The sequence below is a fragment of the Mycteria americana genome, chromosome 16 (assembly GCF_035582795.1).
Source record: "Mycteria americana isolate JAX WOST 10 ecotype Jacksonville Zoo and Gardens chromosome 16, USCA_MyAme_1.0, whole genome shotgun sequence".
NCBI lineage: Eukaryota > Metazoa > Chordata > Aves > Ciconiiformes > Ciconiidae > Mycteria > Mycteria americana.
In genome coordinates this window covers 12,995,762-13,019,953 of record NC_134380.1, presented here as the reverse complement: position 1 = coordinate 13,019,953, position 24,192 = coordinate 12,995,762, and the positions used below count along the sequence as shown (strand labels likewise).

General features: G+C 52.0%; 4 protein-coding genes across 9 annotated transcripts in view; 1 reads left to right on the top strand and 3 right to left on the bottom strand.

Moving 5' to 3' along the window:
* RPL38 (ribosomal protein L38) overlaps nucleotides 1–24,192 on the bottom strand; it is a 250,828-nt gene that overhangs the window by 138,710 nt on the left and 87,926 nt on the right. The window lies entirely within an intron of this gene.
* Nucleotides 680–4,711, bottom strand: MTNAP1 (mitochondrial nucleoid associated protein 1). Its single transcript, XM_075518659.1, has 4 exons — nucleotides 3,034–4,711; nucleotides 2,515–2,622; nucleotides 2,199–2,315; nucleotides 680–1,678 (listed from the first exon to the last, which is right to left on the bottom strand). The coding sequence occupies exons 1-4, from the start codon at nucleotides 4,709–4,711 to the stop codon at nucleotides 1,650–1,652; spliced, it is 1,932 nt and encodes a 643-aa protein (XP_075374774.1). The 3' UTR covers nucleotides 680–1,649.
* VCF1 (VCP nuclear cofactor family member 1) lies at nucleotides 4,519–13,198 on the top strand. 5 transcript variants are annotated; one of them, XM_075519048.1, is made up of 5 exons: nucleotides 4,519–4,756; nucleotides 6,509–6,605; nucleotides 10,486–10,527; nucleotides 10,799–10,861; nucleotides 12,550–13,198. In XM_075519048.1, exons 1-5 carry the CDS (start codon nucleotides 4,710–4,712, stop codon nucleotides 12,790–12,792), a joined length of 492 nt encoding a protein of 163 aa, XP_075375163.1. In that variant the 5' UTR covers nucleotides 4,519–4,709; the 3' UTR covers nucleotides 12,793–13,198. The 5 variants fall into 5 exon arrangements, with proteins under 5 accessions (XP_075375163.1, XP_075375164.1, XP_075375165.1 ...); XM_075519049.1 differs by lacking the exon at nucleotides 10,486–10,527; XM_075519050.1 differs by lacking the exon at nucleotides 10,799–10,861.
* Nucleotides 13,819–22,994, bottom strand: COG1 (component of oligomeric golgi complex 1). 2 transcript variants are annotated; one of them, XM_075519047.1, is made up of 15 exons: nucleotides 22,671–22,994; nucleotides 22,349–22,593; nucleotides 21,702–21,883; nucleotides 21,172–21,342; nucleotides 20,913–21,066; nucleotides 19,788–19,998; nucleotides 18,852–19,640; nucleotides 18,376–18,522; nucleotides 17,242–17,403; nucleotides 16,818–16,945; nucleotides 16,097–16,205; nucleotides 15,549–15,658; nucleotides 15,368–15,443; nucleotides 14,954–14,993; nucleotides 13,819–13,980 (listed from the first exon to the last, which is right to left on the bottom strand). In XM_075519047.1, the coding sequence occupies exons 1-14, from the start codon at nucleotides 22,977–22,979 to the stop codon at nucleotides 14,976–14,978; spliced, it is 2,811 nt and encodes a 936-aa protein (XP_075375162.1). In that variant the 5' UTR covers nucleotides 22,980–22,994; the 3' UTR covers nucleotides 13,819–13,980; nucleotides 14,954–14,975. The 2 variants fall into 2 exon arrangements, with proteins under 2 accessions (XP_075375162.1, XP_075375161.1); XM_075519046.1 differs by lacking the exon at nucleotides 14,954–14,993.

Sequence of the window (24,192 nt, the reverse complement as noted above, 5' to 3'; positions counted from 1 at the left end):
GTAACAAACACTTGGCGTGCAGCGGAATAGCCCTGGAGAGCAATGAGCCCCTCGCGTCCCTCTGGGTCGGAGATTTGTTGCGGTTGGAGGTCTTGGTGAGCTTGCTGTGCTGGAACAAGGCATGGCTCCATGAGCTCGGTAGCTGGGAAATGATGTGAAAATGAACATGTGGTAACAGGGCACTGGGTTGATCCAGCACAAAACCGATGCCTGCCTCTCCCTGTCCCCCCAGCACGGACAGAAAGGTCACTGCACCAGTAAGTGTGGGAAGACTCAGCTGGAAATCCTGCTGGGGAAGTGACTCGAGTGCTCCCGCACGGACCGTGGAAGGAGGCACCGTAAAGCGCGATGGAGCCAGCGAGACGGCTACTAGGGCAGTTGCTGGACTAGAAAAGCCAGTTGGTTTTGCTCAGCGCCGGCTCCCACAGCTCTTTGCGCAAGCAGCAGAGCAATCGCAGCTTCCCTAATGCAACTAAAATGGGACTGGTCACAGCTGCCGCTGCTCCCTCCCGCGCAGCTGGCTGCATGCGGGCTGGGGCAGGAGCGGCCACTGCACAATCACAGGTTTGAAGGGCTGCGGGACCAGCTTACGCCTGTGTCCTGGGCAGATGAGGGTGTGCTAATCCCCTGTGAAGGGGGCGAAGAAGCACCATGTTTGAGAACACACCGTACTAAGCAGGAAAGGAAAATTCACGAAGGCTTTTATTGCTGGGAAGAGGGAGTTTTTGGTGAAACACCTCTGACACAGTACTACTGCACCGTGCTTGGAATAAAGAGTTCAGCTTTTTTTTTCTTGGCTTTTTTGTTTTACCCTTCATGCCTGTAACATGACCACTCCTTTTCCAGACATGTTTGGTGATGGCAGGCTACAACTAGCACTCTCATAACTGTCCTCATTTGTCTGATTGCCCTTTGGGCACAACAGTTAATTCAATGGATTTTCTTCCTCCAGAAATAGGGCGCTGCGGTCTGAGCGCTGCTGCTTTCATGCCTTCACAAAGGTCCTTCCCTCAGCGCCTGGGCAGTCCCACCAGCACCGTGCTGACAGCGAAGCAGGGGCTGGGGACCCTTTGTGGAAGGGCCCTGCAGGGACCACCCTTCTCCTGCCAGTCTGTACCAAAGCCCACTGTGCTTGCTGCGGAGAGGGGTAAGTAAAAGATGGGCTGTGCCAGGCACAACTCTAACTTAAAGGGGATGCTTATTCTGGCCTAACCCTACCCTGCCACAACCCATCACAAACCTTACTGCCAAACACTCAGACTACAACACACATGTCAATCTATATTAACAGCCCAGGTCAAGGAGTTGTCCTGTGTCTGGTGTCCCAAAGCGAAAGATTTGGGCTCCTGCAGACTACAGGAGCTCTACTGCATACAGATTTCCAAGGGCTGGCTCTAACACTTTCTTCTTTCAGTACTAAATGCTGCCCGATCCACAGAGAAGTGACCACAGGCTGTTACTGTCAGTGTCACCCCTCTGTCTACAGGAGGGTAACTGAAAAGCAGCTCCCTCAACAAGTAAAGAACCTGTCTCTGGCAGTAAATGGGCCTCTGCGGATTTGAATCCCTGTTGGGACACTGGTTCTGAGCACTTCTACTGACTCCCGGTCAAATATTCGTGAGTGTTCCTTGGGAGCTGCTCCAGCTTCTTCAGTGGTACTTACGCCAGCGATGACACTCTAGAAAAACGGGGGGGGGGAAAAACCCCAGAAGAGTGTTAGCACAGTGCTATGCTCGAGGACTACATGAGTGTGCTTTGCCCAGCAGTGACGAGCAGAAGACTGACTGCAGCCTTCTCCGTTTATGTGCTGTAGAGCTGCACGTGAGAGCAAGTCCTGCTGGGGAAACTACACAAACACCAGTAAATCCCTTGTCAGCTATGAGTAAATCCAGGGAATGAGTGCTTAGTGTTGGAACGTCTCCTCTCTCTGCTTTGTGCAGGGTTGAGGAGTGCTCCTGACGGTTCCTGGCGCTCCCCAGGGAGAAGCTGTGACTCAGCAACTGTCATCACTAACTAAATTCCTCTGCCTACCTAAGCCAGGTCAGAATACTGTTCTCTGAGCTCTGATATTAGTCTTAAGTGTGAAGTATTTAAACTATTTCATAGTTTGAATTAACATGAATGGCAAATAGACTTTCTGCCTGCTGCAAAGGGGGGAATTGCCTGAAATAAGACAGATACCAAGAAGGAAATCTTACTGATGTGCTGATAGTTCCAGCCGTAGCTGAGGAGGCAATATCCAGCCAGCAGCATGGAGATCCCAGCTGGTCCACCCCTCTTCACATTGATGTACTTGTCGCAATAGCTGCTCCAGGCTGATGGAACAGAAATGCAAGGGTCAAATCATGCGCAGGTCTTAGAGTTCACTAGTTTCCATGGAACTTTCCAAAGCCAAATGGTCAGGTCTGTCTATTTACTTCTTTATAATCGAGACTGGCTACTTGGACCAGGCTGCAGCAAGTAAATTAGGTAAGCGGGACAATTTTGCCCCAAGAGCCAGGAATTTAGCCTCACCTTTCTGCACTCCTCCAAGCAGCCCCTGGGGAGAAAAGTTGCAGGTGGCCAGCCACATGGGCAGCTCCCCCAGCTTCACGTCCATCAGCCGCCTTTCTGAGAGGGGACCTGTGCGATGAGAAGTCAGGGTGGTCAAAGGTAGGAAAGTGAGAGCAACGCGCGTGGTGCTCACGTTCCCTGCGCTGGTGGTGAGCACAGAGCTGGTATCTGGTATGGCTGCAAGTGACTCGGGCTTGGGACTGACCGCTCGGGAAGGAAGAGCGAATCGTCTCTCCCACAAAGTGAGTTGGCTCCACCAGCCTGAACATGCAAGAGCCTGTCTTAAACCTACATAGAAATGTAAACCATTGGTTTTGCAGGCTGGAGGCTTGGACAGTTAACATTCTTGGATCCCTCCTGGATCACTTTCTGGACAAGCCCAGCAGCTTAGCGTTTCCTACCCCTCCTCTCCCATTCACATGGGACAGTTTAGCCTGACAGCGCAGTAAACCTCAGCAGCAGAGACTTTTCTCATGTTACCTTGCTGTCCCTCTGAGAAGTTGCCCTTTGGTGTCTTCATTGTGATCCCCACACCTTCTTGGAAAGGCTTCCCTGGAAAAATACTCAGCCCATTGTAATTAGGATACAAGTCTGGAAACCACTCCAAGCCCACGGCACCTGCTGGCGTGCTCCTGCCAGAAGCCCGGGATAGACAGATGGGTTGGCTTTTGGAGGTGTGGAGCAAGAACTGGTGCGGCGCCAGCTCGGTGTCCCTCCTCGCATTCAGGACGGGCTCAGGAACTACAGCCATCTGCTCCTTGCTCTCTTGAAGCTTTTGTATGCTGGTTAGGTAATTTTTGGATGTCCCTTCATTGTGACCTCTGAAACCCTCTATCACTGACAGATGGAGGTTCTTGGTGGGCAAGGCAGAAAGAGGGGCTTTATATTCCACACTAGCTTCTAGGTATATCTGCTTCTCTTCTGTCACAGTTTTGTCTAGTCCCTCCTGCTGACCGAGGTCACCAGGGCTACTTCTGCAGTCAGCTTCAGGGGGATCTTGAAGTACGGGTATCCTTATTGCCTTTAAACTACTGCCTTTTTCTCCCTTGGAGCTTGCAGACACATCCTCCACAGCTCCAAGGCCACGTGTCTCTGTGTTTGAGGTTTCTGGAACAGTTATTCCCTCCTGCGGGTCAGGCTGGGCTGCAGCGGCGTGGTCAGCAGCACGGCCTGGATCCAGCCCTTCCACAGGCGACCTGTGTGTGTTGTGGTTTCCTGCCGAAACGCCCCTGCTCCTGGCACCGCTCTTCTCCCTGATCACCCTGGCGCGGTGCTTCTCTATTACTATTTTCACTCCGTTACTCAGCTTTGCGGGTATATCTTTAACCTCCTCAGGGAGCAAATCAAGGCACTTGGCTATGTCCTGTACGGCGGGCTCCACCTTCTGCTCTGCGTGGCGGCCGTCGGGCTGGCGGAGAAGCCCGGGGCCGGACCCTCCACCCTGCTCGGCAGCGGCCTTCTTCCCCTTCTGGGTCGCCGCAGCCGTCTCTGCGCATCCCGCCACCGCCTCCCGCGGGGCCGCGCCGGGCAGCCCCTGCCCCACGCCGAAGCTGGGCGGCTGCTTGCTGCTCTTACCGACCGCTCCCGCCCGCGGCCTGCTGCCTGCCCCCAGCCCGGCGGCCGGGCCAGGGCCCAGGCCCGGGGCGCTGCTGGCGGCCGGGCCGGGGCCGGGGCCTGGGTCTGGGCTTGGGCCCGGGGCGCTGCCGGGGGCTGGGCGCGGCGCAGCCTTGCAGTGCGGGAGGTGGGAGCGGAGCCGCTTGAAGGGCCTGTGGCAGTGCGGGCACAGCTCCCGCCCCGGCGGCGCCGCCGCCATGGCCGCGCCGCCCCCCGGGGCCGCTTTTCCGTCAGGCGCAGCCGTCGCCGGTGCGACCTCGGCCGCGCGCAGCGCGCATGCGCGCCTTCCCCGCCCCGGCGCACGCTGTGACGCAACAGCGGGAGTGGCCGGCCCGGGGAGGGCGTTACGCATGCGCAGGAGGCGGAGACGCCGGAAGCGGCGGTTGGAGCCGGGAGGGGGACGTCTCTCCTCAGCGGTGGGCGGCGGGCCGCGCCGGGCCAGGCCGCACCGCACCGCAGTGCAGCCTCTCGCCTCGCCTCGCCTCGTCCCGCCTCGTCCCGTCCCGTCCCGTCCCGCCTCGCAGAGCTCAGCCCAGCCCGCCATGAGCTGCCGGCAGCCGCTGCCGAGCGAGCGGGGAGCGAGACAGAGGTGGGGGACGAGCCGGGTGTGGGGGAGGGGAGCGCGGCCTGAGGGGAGGCGGTGGTTGGGGAGGGGGCCCGGGGCGAGGGGCAGGGGCTCGGCCTCCGGGGAACAGCCCCATGGGCACCGGCGGGGAGGTTTCGGAATGTGGGGGAGGTCTGTGGCGAGCGGGGGAGCCGGGCTGGCAGGCGGGAGGAGGGGGTGAGGGGGGCGGGGGTGGCTCACGCTGCCCTCGAGGGGTTGGCTTGAGCAAGAGGGTGCGCGGAAAGGGGGAGCTGGGAGGGTGAGGGGTGGGGGGAGAGGGGATTAAACTGGGGGAGTTAAACTGGAGCTGGGAGTGTGGTGGTGGTGAACGTTAAAGGTGTAGCCGGGGGGGGGGGGGCGGTTGGCTGCATTCGGGAGATCAAATGGACGTAGAGAACGCAGAGGATATGGGGGCCTCGCGGTGTGCTGGAGGAGCATTTCTCGGCTTGGTGGGGAAGGGGAGGAGGTAGGTCCTGTCTGGGGTGGGGGAGAAACGGGAGGGACCGTGAAGCACGTAAGAGCTGGGCTGTGAGTGCCCAGAGTGCGTGAGGTGGCAGGGTAGGCCGTGGGGGATGGAGGTGTTGAGTTTGCTTGTGGGCTGCAGGTGTTAAGAAAAGAAGGGATCTATAGGCAACACAAATGTGGAGCGAGGGGGGGAATGTCTCTCCTAAAAAGAGCGGCCCTAGGAGAGGGAGAAGCCAACGGATTGTGGTGGACAACGGTTGAAAGTGCTGTGGGCATCCCAGGGATGGGCGAGCTGGGAGGCAGCTCCTGGTCTGTAGGCGTGGACCAAATACTGGCAGCTGAGTCTGCTGCTGAAGCTTGTCTGTAAGAAAAGATTCAGTTATAAATACCTCACTTGAGTCTGTTTTGACTCATTTGAGTATGTATTAATTTTTAGCCACCAAAACAGCTCCATCCTATATTTTGGATAAGTGCCCGGCACGCTGAGGTCCTGGTTGACCTATGGCATTTGTACGGTGGGAAAAATTATATTAGTATTAAAAATCTGTGGACAGTGAGAGACTTTGGTTCGCAGGGATTCTAGGTTGCTGTTGTTGATCAGCTGCTGTGAAGCAGTGTTGATGTCATAAGAGGATGGCAAATACGTCAGAAACAGGGAAAGATTTGTCTTCCGTGAGGTGTTTTCTGACAAAACTGTCTTTCCGCATGGAAAATAATATTGCTCAGGAATGTGACTCGACTTTAAATGCTGTCAGAGTGGAGAGACTAAAGAAAGTCATCATAGGTGCTAACTGCAGACTCATGTAAGCCAGATGAACGTAATTGGGTATTTATTGAAAGTGTGGTCACTGCCACTCTTCCCGGCTGCTTTTCTCATCCTGTCAGATGTCATTCAAAGTCCCAGGCTTATTTTTAGACGTGCCTGAGTACTGAGAGCAGTTGCAAGGCTGAGAATTGTCGAATGAGTTTATTTAGAAAGATGCTCAGCACTGGTTTTAGTGGCAGGTGTGAGCCCATGTCCCTTAAGCTGATACGAAAACATCAGCCTGGCTGCTTTGTGAGAAACGTGATTGTTTTCTCTCTATTCTGTACAGAACAGCTAAAAAGAGAATGTGAAAGTCCACAGCACATCAGAGGTTTAGATACATCTTTCATTAATTTATCAAGTTTTCCAGCTTTTTTTTGGAGAGTTCCCTTTAGAGAACAAAACAGAAGGTATATCAGTAAGCTGCTAATATTTTTTTTCCTCCTTTCTCCCTGAACTTTCTTCAGGAAGAGGAGACGGAATGGCAATGAAGATGATGGTCACGTTCCCCAGACAAAACGTAGTACCAGGAATACTGTCCTTCAAGACTCTTGGGACACTGAGGTGAGAGCTTTCTCAGGCAAATTCAGTTTCCTTTAATGCTGAAATTAAAGAACGGTTGGAATATTCTGTGAAATTTTATTCATGGAGAGTAGTTAATTAAAACACTTTTTTTTGCTTTGTATATGAGGTCATGAGGCTTGACTCTGTTACATACTTCAGAGATTGAAATCTGTAAAACGCGGTTTGGAAATCAGCATGTTTGCCAGTGAACCTGGTTATCTTTGACCTGAATATTTCTATTAATATATTTCAAATACTGATGTGTAGCACCCAAGTGAAGATACAAGAAAAGCATTTGCTGCCACTTCTAGTTTTGCTGTCTGAAATGAGGCGTAAGGTATCCAGAACTGAGATGACTAGGCTGGATTACAAGTGTGTGTGGTCACTTTGCCTGGCCATCTACTCTTCCAACTTTGCATTTACTTATAGTAATGTGATTATTTGTGGTAGAAAGTCAAAAAGCATTCCAACTAGGGCGATACACAAAGTGCCTGTTGCAAGCAGTAGTGCTTATCTGATGTTTAAAAAATGCTCCGATAAAGCTCATCAGTTTAAGCAGGACTCGCTCGTTCACAGCTAAAACACTTGAACTCAGACTATTGGGTTTCTACTCGTATTTGCCATGATATTTTGCTGGACGTGGGATAAACTGTCTCTTCTTCTCTCATTGCTCGCATGACAGGTGTTCTAGGATGGTGTGGTTTGCTAGCTGTGAGATTTCTTTTTTTAAAAAATGCTGATTTCCAAACTGCTGCCAGATTTCCTGAATTGTTGCCTGTATTAATCATCTGAAAATTCACTGTATGCATTTCTAATTAGCAATGTGGTTCTGTTGCAAAATGTTCATGGAAAAGAGCGTGCAGAGCAGAGGCTCCCTCCTGGTTTGTGTCCCTAGGAGTTAATGAAATGGATTTCTTTTAAGGTTTTTGAAATATTGTTGTTGTTTTTTGTACAGCCCCCTCACTCCGAAGATTGGTTGTAACGAATAATTACAAACTATTGCAGTTACATTGAACTATTAACCATACTTGGACTGCAGAAAATGTTTTGTGCTATGTAATTTTGAGCAACATGTATTTTTGTCACATGGTAACCGCTTCAAATGTATACTTACATTTAAAATGATACAAAGGTCTGTATCCCATGGTTCCTTTTGTGAGGGAGACTTTCTTTTAACCAGTACACCTTTACACGTAGCTGATGCGATAGCCCGTGTTATTGTATGGAAAAATGCTCTAACAGCTGAGATTTTCATCACAGAGGAATTCGCTGTGATGAAAAATGTTCCTGTATTGCTGTCTTGCCAGAAGTAAGACTTGCTGGGGTGAAGAAGTTTTTGCTTCTCGGGTATAACGGGTAGAGCCATAAATAGTTGCTTGCCGTCTGACACTGAATCACTTGTCCAACAGGTTAAACACCTCTTCGTTTGTAGAGTAGTTAATGGCTAAACGAGCTTTGTGGCGGGAGGAGGAAGAATTTAGTGTGGAACAAGGGATTGAAGTAGGAGTAATGAAATTAAGAATAACAGGAAAAACCTTCATGGTGAGTGGCAGAAGCACTTTTGCTTGTCATATAAACACTTGGCGTTTGACTGGGCAAAGCCGCTAAAATGCAGAAATGGAAATAGTCTTGTAGTAGCCACACAAGAGTGGATGACCTTAACTCTGTCCTTAACGGCTGTTTTGTTTGGGTGTCTGCAAGTGAACAGCATGGGCATGAACTGCCTGCCCCGCCACGAGCGAAATCAGTGCAGAGGTCAGTTGCTGAAGCTAACATTAAGACTCCCGCTTTATGCATGCACTTGTGTTGTAAAAGTATGTTTTTAACACATTAAACTCTGATGTGCAGGCAAGGAGAATCTCTTACTGTTGATGCTGAAGTGGAGGAATGCGCCTGCTGGACACAGCAGTTCTACAAAAAATCAATGTTCCCTTTCTCAAGGGAACAAAATTCACAATGTCGTCTACTGATGAATAGAGCTTTTTTTCTTTTTTTCTGCTTGTTTTCTTGTAATGTTGGATCACTGAATTGAGCATGCCCAGAAATTCAAGCCATGAGATTAAATCAGTATTATTTGAATGTTTCTTTAAGGACTTCCTGTGCCAAATGGAGAAATTCTTGTGCTTATAGTGCACAAATGCTTCCGATTGATGTCACTTTGAAATTCTTGGCCATTTGTAATACTTTTATTTACTTTCCTGATACTTTGCCATTTGCAAAGGCAGCTCTCGCTGAGTACAAATCCTCACTGGCTTTAGGATATTGAACTAGGAGAGAAGGTGTGTGTGTGAGAGCGATTTGTAACTTCAAAGAGTACAAGAGGAGAGAACTGCTTTTCATCTGAGGGCATACGTCCACCTGCTTTTTGTGAAACATTAGCTAAAATACTGATTCCTTCTGCCTTCCTTCAGTTGGAAGTTGACTGTTTTCTCCTACAGACTGTGGTTTACTTGAGAATGTAACCTCAGTATGAAAATCAGGCAGCCGTATTACTAAATGTGAACTTGGCTTTTGTCAGGATCTCTTTCCATTTTTTTTATCTTACTCTTCACAGCTGACAGCAATATGTGTAAGATGGGGATTTTTTTTCTTAGAGGCAGGTCAAACATGGGCTGTTCTGTGATGTTGTCCCTCACTTTGAATCCTACTGCTCACATGAGCTAGATTTGATGCAAAGGCATATTGCTGTTTTCTCCTGCTCGATTGTCCTTTCAGCCAGGGTAGACAGCATCCTTGACTCCGACTGACTGTTACAGGAGGGAAACAGGTTCTCTTCAACCTACTTCTTGGCAAATTACTATAACGACGTGCAATTCCTGCTCCTCCTGGAACAAACCACTCCCACACTCCTAGGTGACAGCCACCCTGAGGATGACAGTAAACTTCTGCTTCATAGTTCAGTCCATTAACAGGCACACGACGAAAATGCTAGACTAGAACTACAGCGAATATTAAACATGAGTGAAGCAGAGCATTTGCCGCTGCATTTCGCTTCCTGTTCGGCCTGTCCTCCATTTACTAAGAGGTTGGCTGTGTTGTTTTCCCTGGTACTTGCTTATAAATTCAGCAAAAGCCCTTCCTACTCTCCTGTCACTGCTGTCCTGTACATGAAGTTAGGCAGAGTTGTAGTGGATCCTCTGAGAGGCCAGCTGCAAGCAGCCGCTCATGGGAATGACGAGAATCTGCAATTGTGCTCTGCAACCTGGGGAATCACTGATGAAAAGCCCTTTGCTCTGATTTTCCCTGGGAAGGAGGGGAGTCTGCAGTGTTCTGACTAGCTCTTTTCCTTCCGGAATAACTTTCTTCTGTAAAACCTCATTTCTTGTGGTTCCTCTTTGTTATTCTGACCAATGACAGGATTCCCCAGACCTTAGAAATACCACTGTTTTATCGATGGAGATTGCTGACGCACAGCAGCAGTTGCCTCTCTCAAATCAAAGTTTTTTGTCTAGCATTGCAGCTATGCCACTCTACAGTATTACACTGTTGAGGAAGAGCTGGGTTTAAATCCTCATTAACACCAGATTATGCCTCTGTTAAACTCATCCTGAAAGATTTTGAGAGCAGCAGGGTCTGAATGGCTGTTTCTTAAGTTCCTGTCATGAAAGATTGAGATGCTACATCACAGATCAGCAGACTACTACATTTAACAGGACATTTGTTTGGAAATTATTTAAAACTTCTATAGCTGCTCAGTGTGATGTTAAGAGGGGCTAATGAGTCAGGTAAACCGTGAAGATGTCCTTTTGATACTTAAAGTACTCAAACTTTCATTGGGCTACTTTCCTTTGCCCTTTCGCTTAAAACTTTGTTTCATTGTTTAGATGCCTGTCATTGCTGACATGATGACTTTAAGGATTCTTTTTTTGTCTAATTGTAGTCCAAATGCGTAACAGAATGTGCACCACAGCCTGGGGAAATGGTAGGTCTTTGACGTGATTTGGGCAATAAATGGGCTTCACGTGCTAGTGAATTTTTGCATTAGAGAAATGGAAATAAAGAGGGTGTGACAAACCAGATCTGTCAACAGCCTTAGATGTAGGAAGCACGTCCCAGGACACTGTCTCGGTTTTGAAAAAATTAGACATGCATAAAATAATCATTACTAACAGCTCTAAAATGTTTGTTAAGATGTGAAACTTTAGCAGTGAGTAATACCAGGTTCTCATTTTGATTTTTACCTTGATTTTCAGAAGGTGGCTGTAATGAAAAACAGTAAGGAACACAGACTAAAAGGAAACAAAGTGTCCTGTGCGGTGGGTTTCTCTCCAAGGCTGCTGTGACTTGTTCCGTGTAACAGCATTGCATTTCAATATTTGTGCTTCTATGCAAAATGAGATGGTCTAGCAAGCACCATTTCGTGGCTCCTCTCTGCCCTTCTGGTCTTCTCTCCCTCTCTAGCGTTAGCAGCATTAGGAAGAGGAGCTGGTTGCTCATGTAGTTATGTCTGCTGCTTCCTCAAGAATGACTTCACATGTGTTCTGTTGTTTTCTCCTTGCTAGCTGAACCTAACACGCTAGTGCGGGTGCAGCCTCGGTGCTGTTGTCTTGCTTGCTGTACTACAACAGACTGAAGCATTTTTGGTGCTTAGCAAAACAAGGAAATTTATGTGGTTGAATTGTTACGATCGATTGTGGAATCAGTGCTGTGGGGTTTCCAGTCAGCATTGAGATGTGGTCGACCTCAAATATTCATACGGTGCCTTCCTGGGCCTTTCTCATTGCTCGTTGACAGACATGTCGGGTGCAGTTTGCACCGTTCTTCAGAATTACTCCAAAGTGAGGCCTTCTGGATGTGGTGCTGACTGTTAAATTACTGTGGACTTCTTTGAATTTGTCTTCCTCTGCTGTGGCCACCAAGCTTTGACTTCTGTGGTTTTAGTTTAATACTAACAAAAATGTGGACTTTTTTTAGCTGCTGTCACTTACACTGGCTGCTTCTGAGAATTTACTTCTTACGGATGGCAAAGTAGCCATTCTCTGGTTCTTAAGCACCTAAATATTTGCACATTGTCCTGAACAGCATATCACACCGTAATGAAATATTTCAGCTGAACTAATGGAACCTTTCATTAGCAGCCCTTAAAACGGTGTAAACCAAACAGTTTTATGTCTTTGAAACACTGAAAATGATCGCTAATGCTCTTCCAGTCATTACTATGAAATGTGTTTATCCTAAATGCTGGCAAATGAGCCCTGTCCTCTCTGGGAGCTAAATCATGAGTTCTCTTTTCTGCATGTGGAAGTCTTCGATGCCTGTCACTCTCTTGCTGTTGTGTCAAGTAAATTGCTACGGAAAACTACAAGTTAACATTGCCATCCCAGTACTTAACTGGGAGAAGAGTAGTTGTATGTATGTCAAGGTGTTCAAAGACTTAAAATGGATATCGTGTTGCATTTGTTTTTAATAGCCTGTTGCTTTGGATGCCTCAGATCTCATTTTAGAAAGATTGACTTGTAGGAAACTGCTTTGCATGGTGCTTACCTAAAATGTCTGCTAGAACAGAAGCGATAAACTTTTCCTCATGCCCTGCCTGCCTTTACTGACACGTGCAGTTCAGTAGGACTGTTCTTTATTTTCCAATTCTCAGATTAACTCAGCAAACTTCACTAGTGCTAACGTGGGTCATGGGGGCAGAGCTGGTGGGCCTAAAACTGAAAGATTGAAATCCAGTGTACTGGAGGTCAGTGAACCTCCGGGTGAAGGCTTGCTCATCCCTTCAGCTCTGTGATGCTTTTCACGTGTTGGCAATAACGGAAGCTATGAATGCCAAGAAAGCACTTGGTGGATTTATGTTAGTCCATCAGGCTGAACGTGAGCCTGAAAATCTGGAAGGGAGGGACTTACTGTAAAGGTTGTTTGCTTAATTGCTTAACTGAGGTGTTTCATTATGGACAGGAGAGAAAACTGTGTGATTTTGCTGTTAACCTTCTCTTTGTCTCAGTCCTCCAGCAGCGATAGCGGCAGCAGCAGCAGCAGCTGTAGTAGCAGTAGCATCAACAGCCCTGACAGAGCGTGCAGTGCAGAAACCAGCCTAAACCCGGTAATTGCAGGATCCAGTCCTGTCTCCTCTCAGTCCTTCCATGAGCAGTCTGCACTAAGCCAAGGTCCTTACTTCCACATCAACCAGATCCTGAAGGAGGCACACTTTCACAGCTTACAGAGCCGGGGACGCCTTCCTACATGATGAACCAGCAGTTCCCTGCCTTCTGTGAAGGGACAGCACTGTGTAGATTTGATATTTCAACTTAAAAGTTTGTTAAAATGGAATTGCACAAAACGCCTGTTGCCTTTTCAGTCTATATTTGAAATAACAGGTTAACAGGAAATTGTTTACTTGTGGTTTGCTGCACTATTGCAATGCAAAAGGGGCTTTGAAGCAATTTTTATAGGATTCTTTTTGGGGTGTTATAAAGTACGTGTCAAGAGGAGGCCGAGGAATCCACATCTGTGTTATAGGATTGCAAAACATCCAATTCCAATCAACTGCCTGATCTGTTTGTTAGCAATTTGTTGCTTTATGTAAAGTTCTCTCAAACGTTCATCTTCAGTTTTATAAGTCTTTTTTAATTTCAATAAACTAGTAAAACATTTATTTGGCAACATAATTTTTTTGAGCATTGAGAGTTAGTAGGACAGAAAAATAGGTGCCGTCGCTGGAATCCCTTAGGACTGCCCCAGCTGCAAACTTTCCACCCAGCTCTGTGTGCGATGAGCCTTATCTCTCTTGATCTTTACTGCTGCAGTACTGAAAAGAAAATGTGAAACTAGAACCAGGAAAGCTTAGGCAGCTGTAGCGTCAGGTGCCCGCTGGGTTCACTGACAGAGCAGAGTGGTGGTACCTATGGAGACAAGTATAGAGTAGCCTGGGGAGGGGCTTTTGAAGAAGGAGTCAAGTCTTACATTGCTCCTGTACCCATTTCTAGCTGTGAAATGTTTTGTTTTCTGTTACAGGGTGGAGGTTGTTTTTTTTCCTTTAATTTGACTTTAATGTTAATGACTTCTAAGGAAGAAGAGGTGAAAGAGTGGCTACACCTCTGTTCCAGCAGCCAGAGGGCAAGGACAGTCCTGGCCTGTGCCTGGTTCAAGGGACATACTATCATCTGGCTAAGGATGGAAAAGTACTTCTCTTCTGACAATAGCAGCAGAGGTGTCACAGCTCCCTGCTGAGGGGAGAGAGTGATCTTTCTTGGTGAAGATGAATACACAGACAAACTTTTTATTTTTTATTGCATCACTTGGTCATGCCAGAAAGCCAGCCCAGCTTGAAGAGAGAAGGTGCAGCTGTGTCTTCCTCCTCAGTTACAAGCTGCCTGAACAAAGAGCCAGGGCGTGATGCCTCATCTTCTGCTCTTGTGAGTGCAGGAGGTGGAACCTGTTTTGTTTTTAAAAACAAAAGTGTCAGTAACTATAACAGCATACCTTTGACTTACCCTCATCTATAGTAGCTGCAACAAGGTGTAGACTACAGCAGAGCAGCTCTTCCCAGGCAACTTGAGCTTGAACTACATCCTAAGCAGTGTCACTCCTGGGAGTTAGTGACAGGCAGACAGAGGCAGTTCTGAGTGGCAAAAGCACAGCGCCTTGCTGTTGTTAGCAACAGGTAACTTTTCAGATCTCATTCAATGCTCAAAAAAAAATAATCATTCTGAACTGCAGGGAAGGGGCTGTTGCTCTCAGAGCAAGGGGATAACAGCACAGTGAAAGTACAGCTGTTGCCCTTGAAGAGAGCTGTTCTTGCATAACTATGGACTTTAACCTCTCCTGAACTGTTTTATAATAAAAGGAGCAAGCATCCATCAGGGATTCTGAGAAGTGTGGCTAGCGCAGAACATACATGTGCCACCACAGCAGGTGAGGGAGTGGTAGGAGCGAGCCAAACATCACTGCACACTTCTACACTCTACTACAGCTGAGGTGTAAGAGGTAAAGAATACCTGTACTGTGGCGCTTTGGGCTTTTAAACAACCCTTATACTATGTCTGGTCCTTAATGCTTCTGAATAATAGAGAACAAGAGTTGCAGAGTAAACATCAGCATCAAGTAACACCCTCTGCTCTGATAAAACCAGACCTTTACGCCGCTGTCCCAGTTGAAGAGACATCACCACAGACGGACCGTTGCGTTAATAATAGCTAAAGGAAACAGGTTACTAATTCCTGCTTCCTGTAGTGGTGAGGTATTCCTTGGCTCTCTTAGTCCTCAGCATAGAGAACTCCATTTAAGCAGATGTTTTCAACTGGGGGAAATGTAGCAACATAATGGTTGTCTACTGATAAAACTCAAACAGGACAACACAGAGCCTTTGCAAGAGAAGCAAGCCACTCTGTTCACACAGGCTTAAATACCCAAGCCAGGCTTCATCAGGAGTTAAAGGTCAGCATCGCACTGGAAAGGAGTTCAAATAATTAGCTAGTATCATTCAACGTTTCTTGCAGGCATCTTTAAATGAATTTTATGCATTGATCTCAAAATGCCTCATCTGTACAAGTCTTCACTGCATTTTCACGGTGGTTATTGCCTATGTTTTACCACAGAGCAGTGGGCCCCAAAAGTACAGGGGCCATCAGGTTTTTTTTGAGGGTCAAGGGGAAATCCAAACCATCTCGTGCTGTGTTGCCGTAATGGTTCTCTCATTTTACCGAAAATAAAAATCAGGTTAAATATTAACTGTTTGGCTACTTTCTTCTTTCCCTGCAAGCTCTAGTGTTGGTGGGAGAATGAGCACTGGCAAAAAGTGAGTACAGCTCAATTTTACTTACCTGAACTCTTTCTGTGCTCCTGGTAGCAGACTTGCTCTTTCGCGAGCTCGACATGCTCAGCGGCAGAAGTCCAAACCTTAAGAGATGGAAGAAAGAAATGCGGCCAGTCACAGGGAAGCAGCAATTCTAGACCCGCTTCCCAAAGAGACAGCAGAACGCAGAGAAGAGCCAAGTACCGTACCTGATCTGGCTGGATGCTAACGGCAAGATGTTGTGGAGCTCCTGGGAGCTCAGAGCGCTGCTCCTGCTCGTGTACTGGTTCTCTGTCCCAGTCAGCAAGCCGAAGAGCACCTACAAGACACAAAGGAGCAGGTCGTATTTGGGGGCAGCTGCAGCGCTGGCCACACAATACACTGCTGGCGAGTCTACTGGCACACCACTTGTGATTGGTTTTAAGTTTGAACACGAAGTGTCTCCCTTCCCCCTCTAACTCTTGCTTTTAATTGGCACTGCTCGTTATTACCATAGTTGAGTTCTAGGCCTGTTTCAGCACTACTTAACCCAATTAGCGTTGCACAGGCTCCAGTGAATCCTCTTAGATAAGGTTCAGCCAACTCCATGCACGATTATGTGCTGTGCAGCCAGCTCAGCAAGCTCCTCTTATCTTCAGCTGGCATTAAATAACTCTTCCCATTTCTGAGTAAGTGCCAGCAGTTATCTTTAGGCATTAAGCAGTTTATAAAGCCAGCCCTGCTTCCTGATCCATCCCTTCCTTTTCCTTGAACTTACGGAGGTTCGCTGAACCAAGCGATTAAGGTTGCTGTTCAAGTGCGGAGTGAAAACATCCAAGTCAAATGGATCTACGTGTCCCTCCAGGAAGTCGGTCACCTTCTCAATCCTACGAGCGGAGCAGAGGAGTCCTGTCAGGGGTTACATCCTAGCGATGGCTGCCGATGCCAACAGGGTGGTTTCACTGGTCCCTCTGAAACAGCGAGGGACTTGCCCCTAAGAGGTGACTGAGCAAAATGGGAATTACTCAGCAGAACGGCAGCTGCCTAAAGGGTTTCCAGCTATTTCACAACCTACAACATCTGCTGTGGCAGGGGAACCTTCTCCCTGTGGTACATCTTGAGAGAGAGGTGCCTCAGTTCTCAAGACTGGAGCATACACAAGGTTTTAACTCTTGGGTGGGAGCTTAACTGTTCTCTCCAGGGGCATCCTCTGACAGTATCCCTGCTGCCGTACAGACACGCTGTGTACGCAAGCAGGGGGGACCAGCCCACCGTCTCTGAGCTCTCGGCTGCAGAATCCCACCCCTCCTTCTACATTTTGAGGCTGAGCTTAGCGTTGGTGAACATGTCGGAGCTTAGAGTCCGCACTGCCCTTCTCCTGTGAGGCCCAAAGGCACCACTCCTGCAAGCATTCTGACAGCTGCTAAGGATGTCGGTTTAAACCATTTTAGGGCCCCACAAACTACTGCTAGTATCTGAACCCCAGAACTGCACCGCACCGGGAGTCATGCTTGATCCTGCTGGTTTTTGCTTCCTCACTCTTCGCTGTCAAGATGATACTCAGGTACCGCAGATCGTAGAGTAACTGCAGAGCTCTGTTCTGGGTCATGGGGAAGGTGCCTGCTTTCTGCAAATGGGACAGTCAGGAACAGGGCTCTTCACTCGCACTTCAGGGGAAACATTTAAAAACACCAGCACCAAGAAACAACCAACCTAACTGAACCGTTCTGAGCTTGCAACCTGCTGTCTGATCTCTTTTTGCCTCATTTTTGGGGGAGGCAAGGGAAGAATGCACTCACCCTTTCCAACTCTCACAGGCAGACATACTCTGTTGCGAGGGACAGGACTGTATGCGTCGCCGTTGCGTCCAGTGACCCTCCCATCCCACGCCAGCTGGAGCAAGGGCTGATCCCACTCACGTACCTTCTCCTGCTTCTCTTCCACGAGCTTTTCATAGGCAGCAAGCACTTCTGCCATGCAGGTCCTCAGCAACTCCTGCAAGGTCACTTTTGGAAGAGTGTGACCACCGACCCGGTTCACCTCTTGGCACAGGCTGAAGAGGAGGCATTGGACGTACCAGGACGGCTGTTTAAGAAAACAGTGTTATTTTCATGTGGTCTTTAAGCTACGTTAGCTTTATCAGCAGCACAACATCGCTTCAGCTCTCGTGATGTGAACTTCCTACTTCCTCAGCAACCACAAAGCTCTGCTGCTGAGACCTACCTGCCCCCACAGCATGGCTCAAGTATCTCACGGGTTTTTATTTACTGACACACCAGACTTTCAGTTATAGCGGTCCTCAAAGGCCCACAAGTACTTTTACCAGAGGTATTTACCTGAGTGTAGTCAGAACAGAATTGCTTGTTGTGCCTCTTCTGCCACCACTGACCCCGCTCTGACCACTCGCTACCTGGGCTCATTATTTACTCCCTTGCTCTTCTCCTGGGCCTCCCAGCTATCCTGAGCTCTCATCCGGCTGCTTTTTCCTTCAGAATCAACAAAATTCACCTTATAAGGTTCACTACAAAAGACAGTTGCCCTATCCAGGCCCTCCCGTACTGTGCAAACACAGAACTCGCTCTTGCCCTGGCTATCCTCTCCCTCCATGCGATTGCCACCTGCTTTGTCACTGTGAGCATCATTCCTGCAGCACCACCGCGCCTAAGGAAAGCTGCAAGCCTCGGTTCTCTTAGGCTTTGCACAGTCCCGCTGTTGCAGCCCTGTCCTTCAGTGCATCCAATTGCCATCAAATCTCTCTCCTGGGGGCCTCTGTCTATAAACCAGGTGTAAGTCCTTCTTTGGCTCAGTTTTACAGAATCTGGGCCAATCTTATTCATTTGAATATACAGCAGCAACTATCCAATTTCCTTCCTCTGATCTCTGTCCTTAGAGGCGAGTGTCTCAAAGAGCACCGGAGAGCGTTTGCCCTCTGCTCATAACACCAAGCAAACCCCGCAGCAGGTCAGCACCATTTGACAAAGCAGTGGTTTTGGAAACCAGCGCTTTTCTCCTCCCAGCAGACTGTTTCTCTTTGTTTACCGAGGAGATTTCTCGTACCTGCACAGGCAGCCGGATCTTTGATGTTACGCTGTTTCCAGACTCGGTCTCCTCCTGAATTTCAATTTCATCCCAGTTGGTGGCTGTGGCCAAGACAGAGCCAGCTGTGTCTAGCAGCAACGTGCGGGTAAAGCACTGAATCAGACCCTAGGGCGCAAAACACAAAAGCACGCGGTCACAGACAGACAGACAGCCCTAACGGGAGTACCAAAGGATGGGCAGCCTGCTCCTGCCCGCCGAGAGACCAACCTCCCGCATCCCCCCGCTCCTCCCAAAGTGAATCCTATGGAGACCATCCCACTGGATGCCACCTCCGAGCTGCTGCCGCCTCCTCTCCCTGCAGCCTGACTGAGCAGCGTGGCAGCAGCGTGGTGAGCTCTCAGCAGCCAGCTAAGGAGCAGCAGCGCTGACCGCAGGGAGCTGTGCGAGCGAAAGCCACGCAGGAAGCAGCTGTGACGACAGAAGCAGCTCCTTACTTTGGTGACAGCTGAGCTCCAGATCTGGTAAGCAAACAGGCTCTGCTGCAGGAGCTCTGCCTTCACCCCCTGCCACTTGGCCTGCACGGGGGTCACTTCCTGGGCTTTCCCCTTCCCCAGCTTCTTGGTGGAGCGGGTTTCCTTCAGCACCGTCTCCGTGCTGCCCGACTGGCCCAGGATACACTGCTTCAGGTGAGGGCAGAGCTCGGTCAGGGACTGGCAGAGTCTCGCCATGAAGAGGACAGCATTGAGTCTGGCATCGCTGGGAGCATCCACCTGCCCCCCCAGCAGGCTCTGGGCGCTCTGGAGCTCTTCGCGCACGCAGCCCAGCACGTGGTGGATGCAGGCGACGCAGTGGTCGCAGAGCAGCCCCTCCACCGTGCCGGTGTCGGCATAGCGGTCAAAGGCAGAGCGCGGCCGCACCACGGAAGCGGCCTCCTTGGCGGCCGAGGAGTCTGCGGGAAGGTAGGACAGGAGGTCGTCCAACCTGGCCTTCAGCTTTGAGTCCAGAGCCGAGCAGAAGCTCTGCATGCACGGCGTGAGCACCTGGGCCTTCATGGACAGGCCGCTCTTGGCAAACTGGCCGCGGTTTGCCACGTTGACCCAAGCGGCGTCGGAAGGCAGGTCGCTGGAGCTCTCTGACCACAGGAACAGGGCTACGTTGTGTTCAAACTGGATGTGCTTGCTCAGGGGAGAGGTGCCGGATTTGACTTCAAGTTCCTGCAGAGCTAAGGTGAGAAGCTGTTTGGAGCTGCTTGAGATGGAGTCAAACCCTTCTTTGGTCAGTGTCTGGAAAAGAACAGGGAAGAAAAAAAGCACCTTTTACACGTGCCTCCTGCCACCTAGCACTTAGTGCTGCTAACAGGCACAACTGTGAGACAACAAGAGGGGGAACAGAGCGAGGCTCCCCATGAATCGCCGCAGCAGAGCGCCCACCTCTAGCCTGTCCAGGAACAGCTGCTGCAGCAGGTCCTCCCAGAAGGAAGCAGGCTTGTCCAAAAGGCGACGGCACACCGCCTCCCAGTTCTGGCTTATGGACTCGCTCGTGAGCAGCTCCCACACCGCGTCGCGAATCCCGGCGAGGCCTTTCATGCTCTTCACGTAGACGAGCAGGTTGCTGACCCCGGCCCTGATGTCGTCACTGCACCTGAAGGGAACGTTTCACTTCAGTCCGACTTGCTCAGACACAGCCCCGGGGAAGGCAGGAGAGAACATCGGCTACATCAAGGTGGGGGAATTCTTAACCTGACAGTAAGAGGCTCTGCCTGCAGAATCACCTGCAGGGCTGAGGGTACACTCTGTCTCTCGGTGAGGCAGCTGCACCCTGGATCCCACACTGGGGCCCCGCCGGAAAGCCACGTGCCCACCGGCCGCAACCCTGGGCTCTGGCGGGTGTCGAAGCCAGGAGCAGTGCACCCCAGGAATGCCAGCAGGCAGGGAGGACGGGTGGGGGCTCTGGGAAGAGTTGCTGGGGAAACATCCCATGGCCAGCGAGCACGTCATGGGGCGCTGCAGCTGAGGGCAGGGGCCGGCTGGCTCCATCGGATAACGACAGAGCACTGACAAGGCTGTTAAGGGGCAGGCAGGGCTGCCAGGCTGTCCCCATCCACAGGGCAAGGCAAGGCGGGAAGGGGTGGAGCTGGCAACTCTATCAAGGGGGTCTGGCTGCCCCCACACAGTCCAAGGAAGAGCAGTGAGGAGGAAAGAGGTGCTGGACCAGGAGCCAAATGAGCCAGGTAAGGGATTTTCTTCTCATTTGCACTGCGCTTGTCTGCTGGCAGTTACAGCAATGTAAGGCAGCTCTAGACAAATATCTTTGTGCAGCCCAGGTGGTCTGTTATATCAGAGTGGTCAGCCCAACCGTTAGGACGGTGCTTTGCTGCCTCTGGCTGCTTTACTGCTGGGGAGAGGGGATGCTGGGCAAGAAGCCAGCAGAAGGCGCAGCCTGGTTGGAGCGAGCGAGGAAGGAGGTGAGCTTGGGTTTGCTTTGTGCTGCTGCCTTGGCACAGAGGCATGTGGTCTCTGGGAGAGTCCTGCAAAGGGGGACGTTGTCACACTTACATGGCGATCCACTTCTGCAGCGTGTCCCTGAGGTAGTCTTGGCTGATGGGGTGTGCCAGGGTCCGCAGGGCTGGCTGGAACTCCACCACGGACTCCGGGAGGTACCTGAACCAGCTGCTCAGCTTCACCTCATCCTCCAGGACCCCACCTCTCCCTGGAAGCACGTGGGGTTGGGGGGAATCAGCCCAGCACGGGGGTGGCCTCCTGCCTGCAAACCTGGGCAGGCGGAGGCCCAGCACGGGGCTGCCCGGGCACTCACCTGCTGGGTGCTGGCCTGTGGTGCTCTCCAGGGTCGAGAAGAGCAAGCCGCAGGGCAGGGCTGGATCTGGTGGCATCCCTTCAGGCATGGTGTAGAAGAGAGCATGAGCCTGGTACAGGGTAGTGGTTAGCAGCTCCATCAGTGAACACACCTGAGCTTTTATACCTGCACCTGTAGAGAAATGCCTTTCAGCCGAGGCAGCCCCTTCAACAGAGGTGCGAGCAGCCCCGCATCTCAAGGCCTGCGGTTCTAGTGAAACCTTCCAGGGAAGGGCTGGAGGGCAAAGCACTGAGCCCCAGGCACCACCAGCTTCCCCTTTACAGATGGGCTTGGCTCAAGACCCTGAGCACTGTTAATTTTTGCGGCGTTTTGCTGCTGTGACAAAACGCTGCCAGCGGTAGCACGATGTGGTTGCGTCCCGACCATCGTGAGCTTTATGGGACTCACTCACCTGCTCTTCTGCAGGGCGAGAGAGATGAAGTGAAAGGGGCTACCCTGACTTTAAAAAGGAGGCAGCTCATTGTACTGACCGTGGTGCGGCTGGTTGAGAAGCTGCTGAATGGCCAGCTTCCTGGCCAGAAGGAAGTCGGCGAGGGCCTGGCGTGGAGAGCTGTCCTCCAGGAGCATGATGGCACACAGGGCTTCTGCCACCGCCTGGTCCGATGCGGTCTGGCTCTTCAGCAGGGACTTGCTCTCCTGCAGGATGGTGGATCTGGCAACGGAAGGAGGCCGACAGTCACTGGTCTCGGTGCTCGACCGAGATATTCAGGCGTGGTTACGTGATAACCCACCAAGCAAGGATGTTATTTTCCCCTGGCAGCAGTGGGACTCTCTGGGCGTTGCGGGACTGGGCGAGGCATTCTCGCCCCACGGCTCCACGGGGCAGGGTGGCTGGCAGCGAAAGCCTCGGGGCAGCACTGGGGTCTTGGGTCACAGGCTCATAGAATGGTTTGGAGTGGAAGGGACCTTCAAAGATCATGCAGTCCAACCCCCTGCCACGGGCAGGGCCATCTTCCACTAGACTGGGTTGCTCAAAGCCCCATTCCACCTGACCTCGACCACTTCCAATGATGGGGCATCCACCACTTCCCTGGGAAAGCATCCCACCACCCTCCTCGGACGGCATCGCTTCCCGGCGGCCACTGAGGAGCCCCCCACGCCGGCCCACCCGGCCCACCTGAGGTGGCTGGCGGCGGCCACTTGCCGCAGGAGGATGGGGAAGCGGGCGAGGACGGGGCTGCCGCGGGCGCGGGGCGCGTCGAGCTGCAGCTGGCGGCGGAGGTGGCCGCCGAGCAGGTGGAGCCGGGCGGCGGGCAGGTACCGGCCGGCCTCCACCGCACCCCACACCTTCTCGGGCACGTCCAGCAGCAGCTTCAGCTGCGCCGCCGCCCGGTAGAAGCTCTCCTGAGCCGGCGGCCGAGCCTGGAAGGGGGAAAAGAGGGGGTCAGGGGGGCTCCGGGGCCGCTCCCCGCCCCGCCGCAGCCCCTCGCCCCCCTCACCGGCGCCGCGGGGCCGGGCCGGGCCGCGCCGCCCCGCTGCAGGCCCCGCACGGCGCCCAGGAGGCGCTCGGCGCTGAGGCGCATCTCGGCGATGGTGTCGGCCGCTTCGATGAGGTCGCGGTACCGCTCGCCCACCATCTGCCGCAGTTCCTCCCGCTTCTGCTCGATGCCGGCCCGCAGCCGCCGCTCCACCGCCCGCAGCTCGGCCGCCGTGTGCGCCTCGAACAGCGCCTCGGCCTCCGCGCCCCGCGCCGCCATGGCCGCCCCGGCCCGGAACCGGGACGGCGCTGACGTGGACGCCGCCGCCATCTTTGCGACGGGAAGGGGAGGGCGCTTCCGGGCTGGCGTCGGGGCGGGGCGCCGCCATCTTTGTGCGGGGCAGAGCCGCGCCCGGGCGCCGTTGCCGTGGCGACGCGGCCCGGGGGCAGCGGGGGCGGCGAAAACACCGATTTCTTTTTTATGGCTTTTTTTTTTTTTTTGTCCGTTTCCCGGGGAAATGGGCCTGTTGTCGCGTCCTGCGGGTGCCGCTCTCGCTCCACGCACCCCGGGAGGCCCCTCCGGAGGCGGGGGGTGGGTTGCGGCCCGGCTGCCTCTAACCGAGCGGGCCGCGGCCCTGCCTCAGCCCCCGGGGAGCGGGGCGGGGGGGCCCGGGGGGCTCTCGCCGGGTCCCCGCGTCCCCCCCTCCGCCGGATCTGCCCTAGAGGGGACCTCCCGGAGCACCCTCGGGCCCGGCACCCGGCCCCGCCGCCCGGCAGCGCTAGAGGGAGACAGCGGGACGGCGGAGCGTGGCGGGGCCCGGCCGCCCTGCGCGGCCCGGGGCCGGGGAGCTGCGGGGGAACGGGCGGGCCGGGCCCGCGGTTCTCCTCCGGACGGGGCGTTTGTGGTTTGGCGGGCCCTGCTCAAAGAGCGGCCCGGGAGGGTGTGCTGGGGGTGCGCTGGGTCCCCTCCGGCAGCCCTGCTCTGCCAAGCAAGATTGGCCCCCAAAATGCTTTCAGCCAAACGCCGCCGGCCCCATCTGATGGGGTTTTAATTTAAAAAAAAAAAAAAAAAGTGCTCCTCTCGCTCGGGTTTGGCAAAATCACGCTGAGTGAAAGCGTGTCTGGGGGGGGACACACAGCTGGAATGCACCCCCTGGAAGCAAAAAGGCCCCTCTGAATAGTGATTTATTTCTCCCTCTCTCTCTTTTTTTATGTAGCTCCACCTTGCAATACCTACACTGCCCGTCATCTCGCATATTTTCAGCCTGCGGAGGCAGAATGAAATCAGCACGCTCTGGTTTTCGTTTGCAAAATCTTCCCTGGGCAGTTACTGCCTTTCTCGTAACAGCCTTTGTGTAAAGACACAATATTTTCTGACGGAAACCCCGAGCCATCTCTCTGTGTACGTAAGTATAGTTATATATAAACCTGACCAGAAGAACTCCCTGGAGCCAACGTACCTGTTTAGCACCTAATACTGACTCAGCCAGCTACGACGCGGTGTAGCAACAAGCGTGGTGATTGCTTTCTTACAGATGCTTGTT

Excerpts from the sequence above, each read along its gene's own strand:
- VCF1 (XM_075519048.1), top strand. The coding sequence starts at position 4,710 with ATGAGCTGCCGGCAGCCGCTGCCGAGCGAGCGGGGAGCGAGACAGAG. Across the intron at positions 6,606-10,485 it reads AAGACTCTTGGGACACTGAG|TCCAAATGCGTAACAGAATG; the intron begins GTGAGAGCTTTC and ends GTCTAATTGTAG. Across the intron at positions 10,528-10,798 it reads CACCACAGCCTGGGGAAATG|AAGGTGGCTGTAATGAAAAA; the intron begins GTAGGTCTTTGA and ends CTTGATTTTCAG.
- MTNAP1 (XM_075518659.1), bottom strand. The coding sequence starts at position 4,711 with ATGGCGGGCTGGGCTGAGCTCTGCGAGGCGGGACGGGACGGGACGGGA. Across the intron at positions 2,623-3,033 it reads CTTCTCAGAGGGACAGCAAG|GTCCCCTCTCAGAAAGGCGG; the intron begins GTAACATGAGAA and ends CTCATCGCACAG. Across the intron at positions 1,679-2,198 it reads CTGGAACTATCAGCACATCA|AGTGTCATCGCTGGCGTAAG; the intron begins GTAAGATTTCCT and ends CCGTTTTTCTAG.
- COG1 (XM_075519046.1), bottom strand. The coding sequence starts at position 22,979 with ATGGCGGCGGCGTCCACGTCAGCGCCGTCCCGGTTCCGGGCCGGGGCG. Across the intron at positions 21,067-21,171 it reads CACAGGCCAGCACCCAGCAG|GGAGAGGTGGGGTCCTGGAG; the intron begins GTGAGTGCCCGG and ends ACGTGCTTCCAG. Across the intron at positions 16,946-17,241 it reads TGGAAGAGAAGCAGGAGAAG|AAAGCAGGCACCTTCCCCAT; the intron begins GTACGTGAGTGG and ends TCCCATTTGCAG.